Below are 14,866 nucleotides of genomic sequence, written 5' to 3' on the forward strand. Positions count from 1 at the left end.
ATTGTTCCATGCATTGGTTGACCCGTTCTGTTTGCCCATCTGATTCTGGATGGTATGAAGTGGAGAAATGCAATGATATTTTCATTGCAGTGAATATTTCAGTCCACAGTTTGCTAAGAAATAAGCTGTCTCTGTCCGTTGTAATGACAGTGGGAGGTCCATGGAGCTTGATGATATTGTTGATAAACAGATCAGCCACTTTGTGCACAGTATATGGATGGGATAGCGGTAAAAAGTGAGCATATTTGGTGAGTCGATCCACTACCACCAATACAACATCCTTGCCATCCGATTTAGGTAAGCCCTCCACGAAATCCATGCTAATTTCCGACCATTTAGACTTTGGTATGGGAAGTGGATCAAGAAGTCCAGGATACTGAACCTTTTCAGTTTTGGATATTTGACAGATAGGGCAAGCTGCCACTTGTTCGGTCACATATTGCTTGAGCTTTGGCCAATAAAACATGTGTTTCAGCTTATGGTAAGTGACTCGGATCCCAGAATGGCCTCCAAAGGCAGATGAATGGAAGGAGTCAAACACTTTTTGTTTGAGGTCAGTAGTAGAACCGACATACAGTCGTCCCTTGTATCTGATTATTCCTGACTGAGCAGTGTAGTTTGAATGGCTGGTTGGATCTACTGTTAGATCTTGTAGAAGTTTGGTACTGTGCTGATCGCCAACATAAGACTTGGTGATCTCTGTCATCCAGGTTGGAACAGCCACCGAAATTGTTGTGCAAATGAGCTGTTCAGAAGTACTGCTATGTTGTTGCTCAGATTCTTGATACTTTCTTGACAATGCATCTGCTCCCAAGTTCTCACTTCCTTTCTTGTATTGTATGGAGAAATCAAATTCAAGAAGTTTGAGCATTAGCTTGTGTTGAATGCCCTCAAGCAGTCTCTGACTGGCCAAGTACTTGAGACTAGATTGATCCGTTTTAATGATGAGCTTGTTGCCCAGGAAGTAGTGTCTCCATTTGCGTAAAGCTTCCAAGATGGCCATGGCTTCCTTTTCATACACTGATTTTGCACAGTTTTTGGGACCCAAAGCTTTACTGAAGAATGCCAGTGGCCTGGACTGTTGCATCAATACTGCTCCTAGTCCTGAATCACACGCATCAGTTTCCAGAGTGAAAGGTATATCAAAATTGGGCAGGGCTAGCAAGGGAGGATGAGACATGACTGATTTCAGTTGCTCAAAGGCAGTTTGTTGTTCTGTTCCCCACTGGTAGCTATTTTTCTTCAAGGCAGTGTGCAAGGGTTGGCAAATGAGAGCATATTTTGGAATGAAACGCCTGTAATACCCAGTTAGCCCCAAGAATCCTCTAAGTTGCTTCACTGATTGTGGGGTTTTCCAGTTGACAATGTCCATTATTTTTGATGGATCAGTTGCAACACCGTTGCCAGAAATAATATGCCCGAGGTATTCCACTTGAGGTTGCTCGAATTGACACTTGGACATTTTGGCTTTGAGTTGGTGTTGTCGAAAGACACTGAGAACAATCTCCAAGTGTTGCACATGTTCTTCTCTGCTTTTACTGTAAACAAGTATGTCGTCGAAGAAAACCAGAACAAACTTGCGCAAGTATGGAGAGAAGATAGTATTCATGAGTTGTTGGAAGGTCGCAGGTGCATTGCATAACCCAAAAGGCATTACCATGTACTCATAATGTCCCAAGTGAGTGGAGAAGGCCGTTTTGTGAATATCCGCTTCATTCATTCGTATTTGATGGTAGCCAGATCTGAGGCCGAATTTGGAGAAAATAACAGCACCTTGCAATTCATCCAAAAGATCCTCTATAACTGGTATGGGAAACTTGTTTTTAACTGTTTGCTCATTTAGCCCTCTGAAGTCAGTACATAACCTCCATGACTTGTCTTTCTTTTTGACCAAGATGATAGGAGATGAGTATGGGCTTGTACTGATTCTGATTTCTTTGTTCCTCAACATTTCCTGAATAATTTGCTCCACTGTATCTTTTTGACTGTGAGACATTTTGTACGGTATGATGTTAGGTGGCTTTGCACCAGGTAGTAGTGGTATTTGATGATCGCCGGCACGCTGTGGAGGTAGCCCAGTTGGTGCTTCAAATATATCTTGAAATTGTTGTAAGAGCTTGTTCACTGGGTTGGACACCGGTGTGTTTTTGTTAGTTACATCTTGATCCTTCTCATCTGCTGCATACCATAACATATACCCTGTAGCACCATTTGCAATTAACTTGTTGCATTGATCAGAAGATATGATCAGTTTGTCTTGTGGAAATAGATGATCCTTGAAGGTCAACAATTTTCCGTGCACTCCTATGGTCAGTTGCCTGCCAATGAAATCAAAAGTCACTGGATTATGTTCCTTGAACCAATTGACTCCTAGGATGATGTCAGATCCCTGGAGTTCCAGTATTCTGAAGTTTGTGACAAACTGGTGTCCTTGAATACTGAACTTGCAGTTATAAGCCACTGAATCAGAAGTTAGAATGCCACCTCCAGCTACTTTCACTGTTCTTTCTTTAGTTGTTGTCAATGGTATCTTGTGTCGCATTGCAAAGGCCACATCCATGAAGGTGCTAGTACTGCCAGTATCTGCCAATGCTATGGCTTGAGCTTTGTTGACATTGAGCAATAAGGATATAGTGGATTCACCGGTACATCCCTTGTATGATGCTGCTGATATGCACATTGCGGCTTCATCAGGCTGAGCTGCTTGTTGCACCACTTCTGGTTGATGCACAGGTTGAAGCACAGGTGCTGGGATATTTTGCGGAGGGACTTGTTGGATCAGTGGTGGTGGAGGGTCTATCAACAATGACAGCGGTTGTTCATCCTCCTCTTCATAACCTTGTAGCTCGATGGCATTAACAGCGCGCTGCATTTGTGGGCACCTGTGGCCCAGGAAGAATCTTTCATTGCAGTACCAACATTGTCGATGTTCTCTATTCTGCAATGGTGGTCTGTTGCGGTTGTCTCGAGCTGGTGGTCTTTGATTTTGTTGCTGAGGGTATGCTCTAGGCGCCGGAGCTGCTGGTGCTGCCTTTTTCACATTTAACAGGTAAGCTTGTTCATACTTTCTCGCGTACCAGTAAGCAGAGAGCAAGGTATCTGGCTTCTGGCATTGCACCATATGCTTGATGCTGTCCTTCAACCCACTAACAAACCTGTCCACAAAGAAATCTAGCGGCAAGTAACTGCGCTCTCGCTTCATTTGTGTCATCCAAGACTCGTACAAATCAATATAGGAGTTGACAGTATTGACTTGCTTCAAGAGCTGGAGCTGATCCATTGGATCATTGAGTGTGTTGTCTGGGAATCTCTCAATTAGTACTCGGCTCAATTCCTGCCAGGACAAAGTCTGCAGTGAAATTCCCGAGCTACTTATCCATGTCTTAGCCTGCCCTCTAATATGTGCTAGTCCCCATTTTACTCTGTTTGCAGGGGGAATCTCCACCAGATTAAATACATCTTCACATTCCAGCAGCCAAGCCCGAGGTGCTTCTCTCGTGAAAACAGGCAATTCTACATGTGGTGTTCTAAGATGCACTTCACTATTGTTATGATGGTGGTACTGCTGAGAACCATTGGGTGTCGGTGGAGGAGGAAAGCGGTTTTGGGAAGGTGTGTGGTGTTGGTAGTGTGGCTGGCTATATGTTGGGTGTTGGGGCATGTTGGATGGGGGAAGTTGCTGGTTCTGGAGTGGCTGTGGTGGGTGTTGGGAATTTGGGGTTTGTGGCTGGTATAGGGTGGAGGCGGGGTTTGGTGGCGGTGTAGGGTTTTGGTTGATGCTTGTGGATGGTGGTTGCTGTTGGTAGTAGTGTGGCTGAGTGGTGGGATTGGTGCGCTGCACCAAGCTTGGTTGTGATGACGATGTCACTGTCGTAGACACAATTGGCTCACTTTCCGACACTACGGACTTCAGTCGAACATCTGATGTGCTAGGCGGAAGTGGTAATTGGGCTGGGGTTAGGCGGCCTAAATTCGGTGGAAAAGGTGGGGGATTTGGGGTGGATGTTGTGGTTTTGGGCGTCTGAACTTCGGGAATAGGCGAAAGCTGGGTGTTTGCTCGTGGTGGGGGAGTGACAAAGCTTGGAACTTGACCAGTGTCAGGGGTGTTCGTACCTTCCTGTGGCGCAAGCCGGTCGATGCTGGTCTGCATCCTTGCCATCATCACCGTCATGTTCTCCATCTGACTGGTGAGGAGGTTGATGGCCGCGGACGACTCTGCCTGATAGTTGCGGAGGCGGCGTCCGACTGAGCGCGCATCACGCTCTGACCGCTGCTGAGCCCGCAAGGCGGCGAGTTCGGCGTCCGTAGTTGAAGCCGAGCCAAGGATCGGCCCGTCGAGATTCCTTTCGCGAGACGAGGTACGGGACCTGGACGAGGCCCGTGATTTGATGCCGTCGGACATCGATGAACTGGGGAAGTGGCCGCCGTGGGTGGGAGGATGGGGAAGAACCTCGCTGGTGCGAGCTTGGGAGGGAGGGAGGGTAAAACGCCGCCGGTGCGGCTTGGGGTCCGAGGGCCGTCGGCTCTGGTACCAACTTGTCAGGACCTGGAGGTCACCGACGCCAATCTGGGAGGATACAGAGAAGGATACATAGAAGAGAAGGAGCCCGGCGGCTCAGAGATACACGAAGGGGAAAAACAGAGACAGGAAATATAGGTTTTTTATTAGCATGCCGCCCATCCACCCTCTCCTGCCCTCTTATAACACTAAGAGCAGGACCATGCTTAGTTTAGAGATAGTCATTACAAGTCTGAAAACACGCTTAAGGCGTTAAGTAAAACAGGAGATAAAAGCCACAGGAACTAACTGGTTACAGAGATAACTGACGGAAAACACAGGTCCTGACAGCAAGCGAGCTAAGATTTTTTTTAGGAAAAGCCAGTTGTCCTGCCCTCCTATTAGGTACTCCTTTTACATTTTAATTTTGACAAATCCTAGATTACTTTTACGGATCGGCATAAGTATTTTCGATGCAGACTGATAGCCTAACCGTGTAAGGCAAGTAAAGCGAGTTGGCTAGCGATTTGCAAAACCGAGCCAGCCATGCGGAAAAGCTAGAGAGGGACTCTGATAACCAGCGAGCCAAACCATCTTATAATTCGGTTGCATGTGCTTGCATGCAAGACACGCACGACGGCAGCAGCCACAACACGAATTTAGCTAGATTTTAAGAAAACTTTTGATTTTTTAAAGGAAGCTTGCCATGTTTTTCTCCCACAAACGAGAGAGTTGTATGTCGATTTTTTTTTGGCGAATGTATGTCGATAAATTAAATAAGAGATGTAGTCTTTAAAGAGTAACTCCCCACACATAGGATAGAGATGGATACCTACTACCTAGAAGGGTGAATAGGATCTGCAAAAAAAAATCATTTTTAGCAATTTTAGGTTTTGAGGATAAATAAAATGGACTAACGCAAATTAGTTAAAGCAATCATGATACAAGTACGCAGTTCAAAAAATAATGATGATACAAGTATTTCAAGCATGATGGTATAACAAAATAAACAACAGTAGTAAAGCACTCGGATAGAAATAACTGAGCCACGCCGAAGATGAAGGTGTAAACCCGGTGTTCGCTACCTTGTGGGGGACTACGTCGCCGTTGGAGAGGTGTGGGAATCCACGAATGGATAACAAGCGCCACGAAGGCTCGACTTCTCTCTGTGAGCCTCCTCCACGAAGTAGAGTTCAGTCACTAGTTAGTCCTTGATGTGGTCTCCAAACCCAGCCCTCACAAACTTTCCACATGGCAAATCGCGAGCCAAATGCCTCCGGGTGGCCCTAGCCACCTATGGTTTCCCAGGAAGTCAAGAATAGTAACTTAGCTCGATGAACTCAAGGGAGAATGAAATGTCTTCGTGAGATTGTAGGTCGGAACATCCTCTTCTTTTTCCCTAAATGGATTTGAGTTTAGTCGAGGGAAATGGGAGATCCTCAAGGTTTGGTGTTTCATTAATGGTGGAGAGAAAGAGAGCTTCAAGATATGTAATACAAATGGTTGACCTAACCCTTCAAAGAAGAAGAAAGACCTTTTATTGCCCAAGAGATAAAACCCGTCGTTTGGGTATTTTCATGCGTGCCTTCCGGTTTTAAGTCAGTCAAACCGACTCTCACACTATATGCTCTTGTTCTTGGCCCGGTCATCCGGTTCACAGACTGACCGATCCGATGCATGGTGCTGCATCCGTACCATATCGACTGAGTCGGTTTAGACCGGTGTTGTACCCACACTACTAGAAAAACAGCTAGCCATAATATTGCCAACAGTGGCCACACCATGCTAGAGGTGTGCAACTGCTACATAGCAGTGGCGCACCACATATAGGTGCGCCACAGCTATCACACTTACCCGTGGTGAACCTAGTGAGGTAGTGCGCCGCTACTATGTATGGCCAAGGTTAGACCCATCCCCACACTTACCAATGACGCACCAGGTATAGGTGTGTCACTGCTATTTGAGGTAGCAGCGGTGCATCTACACTTGGTGCACCATTGGTAAGTGTAGGGTTGGATCATAGATGGGGTCTAGGGTTACCAGTGGCGCGCCACATATAGGTGTGCCACTACTACTTCAAATGGCAGTGGCGCCACTAGTATGTGCTCTCCAAATTCCCAACCCACCCACCCCCCGCGGCCGCCTTTTTAGTTTTAAAAAAAATGATAGAAATTTAAATTTCAAAACCCTTCGAGATGACCATATGTTATGTGTTGTAGTTGGTACCAAAATTAACAAACATGACTCTCGATAGTTTTTGCAAAATGACCTTATGTTTCGTAAAGTGGTTTTGGATTTTGAAAACGATCTCCGGTGAAAAAGTTTTTTTAATATAAAATGTATCTATATAAAAAGTTACATCCGATTTCAACCGCCTACGGTTGTTTAACATTTTTTATATTGTAAAAATCAGAAAGGAAATTGGAGTTTTTTCAGGTTTTAGAAGAAAAAAAGTTTGAAAAAGGAGCTTACACCATATTCGAGTCCAAGGACTTGAGTTTGAGTAGGTTCACGGTATTTTTTCCCAAGAGAAATTAAATGGTTCCTGATCCGTCAGATACACCATACTCGTTATATCAATATCCCCATAGCAAAAATATTTATCAAGCTAATGAATTGATCTTTTGAACAAAACTTCGGTTTCGTCTTGCAGCTGAATGAATCAAGGTTTGGAGTAGAGCCTCGGGGTCTACTATCGTGGGCATAGTGGTCTACTTGGTTTGGCCCATTATGGAGGTGGCCAGCACACAATGACTAAACAAGTTGGACCCGCACGTCATAGTGATTTGGAGTACAGGAATGAAGACTCTAGAATAATAGTTGTAAACTCTAGCATGGCTGCATATATAAAGTCGAGCAGTACATACACAACTCCCTCCACCTACGGCAACTCCCTGTAACACAACTATGATCATATATTGGATTGATAGCAGGACGTACCGATCCTCACCGAGAGACGTGAACCTAGGTATGTCGTGTGCCACTCTCGCTCCCGGATTCTCCTGCGATGCATTCTTCCTCAAAACCCAAATACATACTATGGGGAATGTCGAGGTCACCCCTCATTAAGAACAGACTGACCTTGGACCGTTTCCTCCCCCCGCTACAGTGTCGGAGGCGATTTCTTGGAACAACCCAGTCAATCCACCTCGCCGGCGCCGATTCGCTGGTTCCCCTCCCCTCCGCCGGCCGCTCCGGCGGCGGGAGGGTGGGGGAACCCCGGATCTCGTCGTGTTTATAGTGTAGGCTTGAGTTGGGTGCTGGCCGGCGGCGTCTTGGAGGCGGTGGTGTCGGCGGTCGGCGTTTTGGGGTCGTCTTCTTCCTCTCCGGTGCGGGTGTTCTTCGGAGCTTCGGCATCAAGCAGGCGACCTTCCCCGTGCTCGCGGTCCTGGATGGCCGCCGTGTGCGTTCGTTCCCCGGCTGGATTCCGGAGCGGCGGATCCAGATCTTGCAACCGGAGCTACTGGTGTTGGAGTCCGGCGGTGGTGGTGGCTTGGCGAAGGATGGAGGCTCTCTGGAGTTCGAGTTTCGACAACTTCCCGTCGTAGGGGATCATCTTCGTTCCAAGGCTTGGAAGATGCAGCGGGCGGCGCGTCGTCGATGCGTCTGGTTCCTCGCCATCGTCACTGTGTTGCAGAAGGACTTGTGTGTAATTTCTATCTTTGTGCTGTGCCTTTCTGTAATTTCTGGACTTTAATATATTCAGTGGTTTCTCGCAAAAAAAAAAGTATGGCGTCGTGAAAGAGGGGTACCACAAAGCGTTGCCTTCCAAACGAACAACGTGTGTCGGTGCTATGGGCGACACAGACGAGTACTCTCTGTCACATCCGTGGATGCAGCTGCACCAAGACTAGGCAAATTTTTTAAAATAATACATTCGTTTTTTGTTAATTTTACAAATAATACTTGCTTTTTAAAAAAAAAATCAGAAATAATACGTGATCTCCTTCGATCTTCTTCTCCCGGTGGCTACCATAAGCCACCATTGTATCGACCTCACGCCCCCAACCCACACCGGCAGCAACGGAGTGTGACACTCCCGCGTGAATAGGATCCCCGACCAAGGAAGTACAACCACCGCACGCGAGTACAACCGCATCTCGCTTCGTTAACTTCCGCGAGAAATCGATTTGCGACCGAGCAAGTACGACTACGCACGCGAGTACATCCACCGATCAGCCTAGCTAGCTTAGTACAGGTCGGCACCAAGTACAGCGATGCATCGTCGATAGGCACCAAGTCAGCTAGCTATCTGCATGCATCGATCGATCAGCACCAAGTACTTACCGTATTATTTGACGGATAGCACATCCCTAGTTGAATCTGAGTACATGTATGTACAAACTCGATTACAGTGGCAGTGGTAGGGGATACGCTCAGACAAATAAGCAATCTTACACTATATGACAGATAAAGGAATAGGTAATCCGTTACAGTAAGAGAGAAAGAAAAACTATACTACATAATGATATAACTAGAACGTCCGCGCTACAAAGCTCAGGAGCTGTAAAAGACTCAGGAAATATATGTTGATCAAACTACAGGACCAGATTTGAATCAAAAATGCTAAGTACTTCGGGTGTTAGTTTAAGAAGGTGGCTGGCACTGTCACTTTCACCTTCTTGACAAGAAAAACAATTATACCTTCACCTTCTTGACATTAGCTTTGTCAGCTTTCTCGCTTTCAACCTTCATCTTTTTGATGGAATCCAAAAGGGATGATGACTGTTCTTTGCTGGATGAAGATTTTGCAAAGGGGTTAAGAGGCCGCTGAGGCTCTGCTTGGTTGTTGCCATCTTCACTGCTCTTAGTTTTAGAGCCAACCTGATCAGCTATTACATCCCTCTCCCTCTTTGCTTTCCCTTCTGAATTATCATTCTTCTTGGGTATCTTGGCTAAAGGGGTAACCGCAGGTGAAACCTTTGCATTATTATCCTTCACATCTTTTGGTTGCTCTACTTCTGCCTTCTTAGATACAGCTGCACTGCTTCGTCGGGCAAAAGGATTTGGTGTAGCCATTGGGGATGCCTCTGAGTTATTTCCATTTTGCACAATTTTGGCCGGTTGGGTTGGATGGAATGCTGGTGGGTAGTTTGTACTGGTCGCATTTGAGCAAACTGCACCAACTCTTGCATCATTTAACATCCTCTCCTGCAAGATGTCAACCATCAAGTGAACATAAGTTATATTGAACATGTGCATAAAAGGATTGGTAACAGCAGGCAGGTTCTATTCAGGATAAAAAAAAGGGCCACGGCTATCACCTCAAGTAGTGAACTAAACTTCTCTTGTAATATGGGAAGCTTCAAGCGAGTAACAAGTGTTAATGCACCCTTCATTGATTTCTCCAATGTTAGCAACTTCGCAAGCTCGGTGGCTCGGACAAGCTTATCACCTTGTTTAAGAGAAGCAATTTGAGAAAAAGAACCATGTAACATTGATTATGAATTTAGTTAGTTCAAGTATTTATACCATTGCAGCAGGTAGAGATTAGCCTCAGGATGCACCGGTCAAGTGCAGCCTCGGTATTGAATGCTTCATCTTCAAATGCTGTTGTGTCCAGACCCAAAAGAGCAACTTCCTCTATTTTCTTTTGGATCTGAGATAAACAGGAATGCTTAAGCAACCAGAGAACAGACACTGGCAGTTTAAGTTCAAGAAAGGAACATGAGGTACCTGTGAGAGATGCAGCTTCTTTGTCATGAACTCATTTTCCAAACTATTGGCTCCAAGGTCGGATGATGCAAGAGGAAATGACAGCTCAAGTATAGTTAAAACAGGCTTGGGCATCACCTAAGATCAAGATAACACAAGTCAAAAAGCAGACAAAACATCCAGAGAAGGCACTGGGGACTGGTTACTTTGTCCAAATTGGCAATAATAATTCAATATTTTAGTGTTGCATTATGCGTTGAGTGCTCACCAGGAACGATCAAGATACAAGTTGATATCCTTCTCTTTCTAGGATACTACAAGAACTGAAACTAGCATACATCCTAAGTTTAATCAAGACAAATAAAATTAAAGTAACTTTTTGTCAATGTCTTCACTGAACTAACAGAAAAAAACAATGTTTGATCTTCTAGATCTCTCCTGACGTACTGAACTTAAGAACTTCGACAGATAGGAGAACTTGTTCAAAGAGAAGCAAAGGATACCTGTGGACAACTCTCAGGGGATTTGCATATAATGCAGAATATATTATTAGCATCTAAACCCACCACCCAGTGGCTTTCATCTTCAGATTTTCTCGCCTTGGTTGAACTGAAATTATATACAGTGGCTAAGTGTGATTCAGTAGTAATTTTTTTATGTTGAACTTGCAAGATTCTATACCTAAACACTGGAAGCCAACTTCCACCAAATTGACTGGAAAAGACCCTCAGTATTCCCTGGAAATTTTGTTGATCAGTGTACAACATTTTAAACATCATTAAGCCATATTCAACTGCTGATGCACTCATGAGACAAAAATACCTTGGAGTCATATGAACTAAGCAGGCCAGTTTCACTGAAACCAAACCACGATAATTGAGAGGATGGAGTCAAAACAAGGCGACCAGACATTGATTGTGCTCCCTCAGATATGTTGAACACCTTGACATCTAGAACCTGTTGGTGGTAGTCATGAAAACTGTGTTACACAGTTTTTTTAGAAACTGGTATATCAACTCCACTGTAAGTTTTCATAGGATACACATGCAGAAATAGGACAGGTATGCAACTATAAACTTCACAAAACCTTGATCACAACAGCTATGATCTATCAATATTAAAACATAAGTAAGCCTAATGCAAACGGGCATGCCAACAAATACCTGATCTCCTGAGGGTAGACAATCTGAAGCATGGGTCACAATTGCCAGCTGATCCCCATGACCTGCTGCAGTAACCACTGGACCACTGACTGAGATGATATGCATCTGCAGAAATAGTTTTGGTCAATCAGATTGTCAAATGCTGGCAACATGTCACCACAAGTAGTCATGATGAATAGAACTTAAGCTATTTTTGGAATTATTTCAATGTTCAGTTGCGTGTTTGCAAATGATGGTCAGTTAGATTGTCATCCGTTTTGGAATTATTGCACGTTTCTTGTTGAGATGAATAGAACTTCAGCTCCGCTTGCTTTAACAAAAAAAATGGTGAAGTACTTGACACTTTGACAGTGTAGATATTATAAGCAAGCTTGTCAGATCACACATACTACCAACTACCATGGTATAATTAGCAAAAAAATATTATCACAAACAAGAACGATGTATGCTACAATAATGTTCCAATATATTGTTTGGTATAGAGTGCAGGCCTTCTGGAATATATAGGATGATTTTTATGCAAGTACATTTGCAATAATAATGATCTGTGCACCAAGGGTCAAGGTACTAAATCATTTTATTCAATACTAGACCTAAGAGATTCCCTCTTGGGGCATTATAAAATGTATACCACAATTTATTGTGACAGGAATTAGAAAGCTCTGGTAGGGAACGCTGAATAAACTGAGTTAACTGGTGTTTGTGAGCTAACACGGAGGTTGCATCCTTTCAGATAAAGAGACCTGGCTAACTACATATACAAGTAGAATAGCAAAAACAAAAATAGAAATATAGAACTCAAGAGGCTTAGAAAAACCTGCAAGCCCCCTTCAGTGAAGATGCGCAGAAAATTTGAACTTGTGACTGCAGCAACCCATCCAGCACCAAGAGCCACAGACTTTACTTCTTCTCCCTCGAACCTCATTGACCACTACATTTTGGACATATACAAACACATCTTGTTTCAGTAACCAGTAAGTACCTTCAATCATTCCTATTCTTGAGTCGTGATACATCAAGTTTACATGTAGAAAGATCGTACCTCACTATTACCAGCCCAGCTACTGAAGGGACGGTACATAAGAGTGCTCATATTATTGTCACCCTTGCATGGATTTGCAAACACGCTTCCTGATTCATTGAGCGCAGCCATTGTGAAACCAAAATAGTCACTCATGGAAGGGACTCTGGGGCCTCTTCCGGTGTCATGGAAGTCAACCTGAAAGTTGCATATAATTGTCACAACTTTAACAAAGAGCTAATACAGCTACATATAGTTTGTTCAATGGCTTATGAAGCAAACAGGTGAAAAGCAGATCTTACCTCTACGTGTGAGTGCCCCTCATTTTCAATAGTAGTAATACTTCCAAGCATGTTGTAAGCAAGGAAATTTCGCTTGCCAGGATGAGACGGCGTCGACCCAGGCTGGAACGCAGCTTGCATTCTTGCTGTCACCAGCCTCCCAGAAGTTGCTGAATCATCTATTGCCTTCTTAGCACCTTCTTTGTTATCTTTATGCCTATCTTTCATTCTCTTGCGTGATTCCGTCTCATGTATCATATCCACATCTTCGCTTTCTCCATTCAGGTCATCGAATGTTGCCTTCCTCCTCAATCGCTTGTGATTGAAGGCTGCTGAATCACCAAGACTTTCATCTGCCTCATCTTCCCAACCAGCAGAGGTGCTTGGCTTTTCTTCTTCATCATCGTCATCAAACAAAGGAGCCTTCGTCTTGTTTAGGTCAGGCGCACCCTCAGTGGGGGACTTCATAGTCGAAGGGACCACAGATTCCCAAATTCCAAATTTTCCCATTACATCAATGAGTACTATGGCATTATCCTCCGGTTTCCATGCCAAGCTACATATCTTCTCATCAAACTTGTGCCTCTCAATGTCCTGCCTGGACTTGACATCCCACACCAGCACCTGCCTATCCAGGCCAGCAGTTGCCAGGTACCTCCCATTAGGGGACCAGCAAAGGCTGCATACTGGCTGCTCATGTTCACCTTTCAGCATGAATACCTCCTCCCCGGTGTCCCTATCATACATGAGCACATTATTTCTCAGGCCGGGAACAGCAAGAGTCTGCCCATCGGGGCTCCAACACAGGGCATTCTTCACTGAGTGGTCGGAACCAAATGTCGGGGCGACACGCTTCAGGGTGCGTGCCTCGCTACCCAAGCAGAGATCCCAAAACATGACCGTGCCAAAGCTATCAACCGATGCCAAGTAATCGTTTAGGGGGTCGAAAGCCAGACCAGTGACCGAGCCCTTGTGGCCTTTGAGTACCTTGGAGATGGTGTTGTCGATGGTCGCAATCAGCTTGATGCCGTCGTCGTCGCCGGCCGCTGCCAAGAGGGTGCCCTTCTTGTTGAAGGCGAGCGACCGGATCGGGAGGGTGAACCGAGCGACGTTGCTCTGAAACGTGCCGTCTGGAAGGAGGAAATACGGAGACATTCAGATCTTGAAGTGAAGAAAAAATATATTGCACAAATCAGATGCCGAACATCAGGACCGGTCAGATCCAAAAACCTGGGAAGGAGTAGAACTTGACGGAGTGGTCGATGGAACAGGACGCAAGCGATCCGCCGGGGCCCGGCGCGAGGGCGACCGCCGTGACGCCCTCCTTGTGAAGCCGGATCGTGGTGAGCGCCGCCGCGGCCGCCGAACCAGAGCTCCGGCCCCCACCCCCCGCGGCACTCACCGCGGCGGCGTCATGGATCAGGATGGCGACCTCGGCGGCGCAGGCGGTGACGACGTGCTGCCCTCCGGGGGCCCAGGCGACGGAGCAGAAGGCCGGGGAGCCCGCCTTGTGCGCCTCCCGCAGCTTAATCGCTCGCCCTTTCATGGCGACACCGCGACAGATCCTTCGCGTCAGAGGCTTTCTTGGTGATGCGCGTGTATGCTGGTGGTGGGGATTTCGTCAGATTGACGAGATGCGGAGCGGGTGCTTATGCTTCGGTATGCTGGGGATAAGATGTTTCTCCGGCGGCGCGAAATTTTGGAGGTTTTCCCGCGGGAAATGCTCCAATGGCGGGAAGAGGGACGCGATAGCCCACACAAAGTTCATATGCAGTGTGGGCCAGAGTTGGGTCGGTCCTGATCCAGGCGTTCCCCTCGAAGTAACTCTAGGCCAAACTATACCGACCGTCCGACCAGGTCGTTATCGTATGGGCCGGCCTGATCAGCTTATTTCGTGTTTTTCTTATTTTCTTTTTTCTGTCTTCTATTTCCTTCTTCTTCTTAATAAACATGTTTTTTTCTATTCTGTTTTTCCTTTTCTGAAAAATTAAATTAGGAAAATGTTTCAACTTAAAAACATAATTTTTAAAAAAATTCAATCTCGAAAATTTTTAAATTTGAAAAAAATCCACAAAAATAAAAAATTTGAAAAAATGTTACTTAGATTACAAATATTCAATTTTAAAAAACAGTTTTAAAAATAAAATTTTAAAACCATCAGATTTTTGAACAAAATCGAATTTAAAAATATTCAACTTTTGAACGTAAAAAAGAATAGGACGAAAAAAAGTACAAAAAGGTGAGAAAT

The 14,866-nt window shown here is 45.2% G+C and overlaps 1 protein-coding gene across 1 annotated transcript; it reads right to left on the reverse strand.

Annotated features, from left to right (window-relative positions):
• Positions 1-9,136: 9,136 nt before the first annotated feature.
• LOC124651238 (protein ENHANCER OF LHP1 1-like) lies at positions 9,137-14,179 on the reverse strand. Its single transcript, XM_047190357.1, has 12 exons — positions 13,849-14,179; positions 12,640-13,748; positions 12,359-12,535; positions 12,134-12,247; positions 11,317-11,421; positions 10,976-11,110; positions 10,835-10,890; positions 10,657-10,762; positions 10,175-10,291; positions 9,971-10,097; positions 9,763-9,893; positions 9,137-9,649 (listed from the first exon to the last, which is right to left on the reverse strand). Exons 1-12 carry the CDS (start codon positions 14,162-14,164, stop codon positions 9,137-9,139), a joined length of 3,006 nt encoding a protein of 1,001 aa, XP_047046313.1. The 5' UTR covers positions 14,165-14,179.
• Positions 14,180-14,866: the final 687 nt, after the last annotated feature.

Source organism: Lolium rigidum, chromosome 5 (assembly GCF_022539505.1).
Source record: "Lolium rigidum isolate FL_2022 chromosome 5, APGP_CSIRO_Lrig_0.1, whole genome shotgun sequence".
NCBI lineage: Eukaryota > Viridiplantae > Streptophyta > Magnoliopsida > Poales > Poaceae > Lolium > Lolium rigidum.

What these genes read in the sequence shown, in the direction of transcription:
- LOC124651238 (XM_047190357.1), bottom strand. Translation starts at nt 14,164, where the DNA reads ATGAAAGGGCGAGCGATTAAGCTGCGGGAGGCGCACAAGGCGGGCTCC. An exon ending in CCCCTGAGAGTTGTCCACAG is followed by an intron (nt 10,292 to 10,656) that starts GTATCCTTTGCT and finishes TCTTGATCTTAG; the next exon opens with GTGATGCCCAAGCCTGTTTT. An exon ending in AGTTTAGTTCACTACTTGAG is followed by an intron (nt 9,650 to 9,762) that starts GTGATAGCCGTG and finishes GACATCTTGCAG; the next exon opens with GAGAGGATGTTAAATGATGC.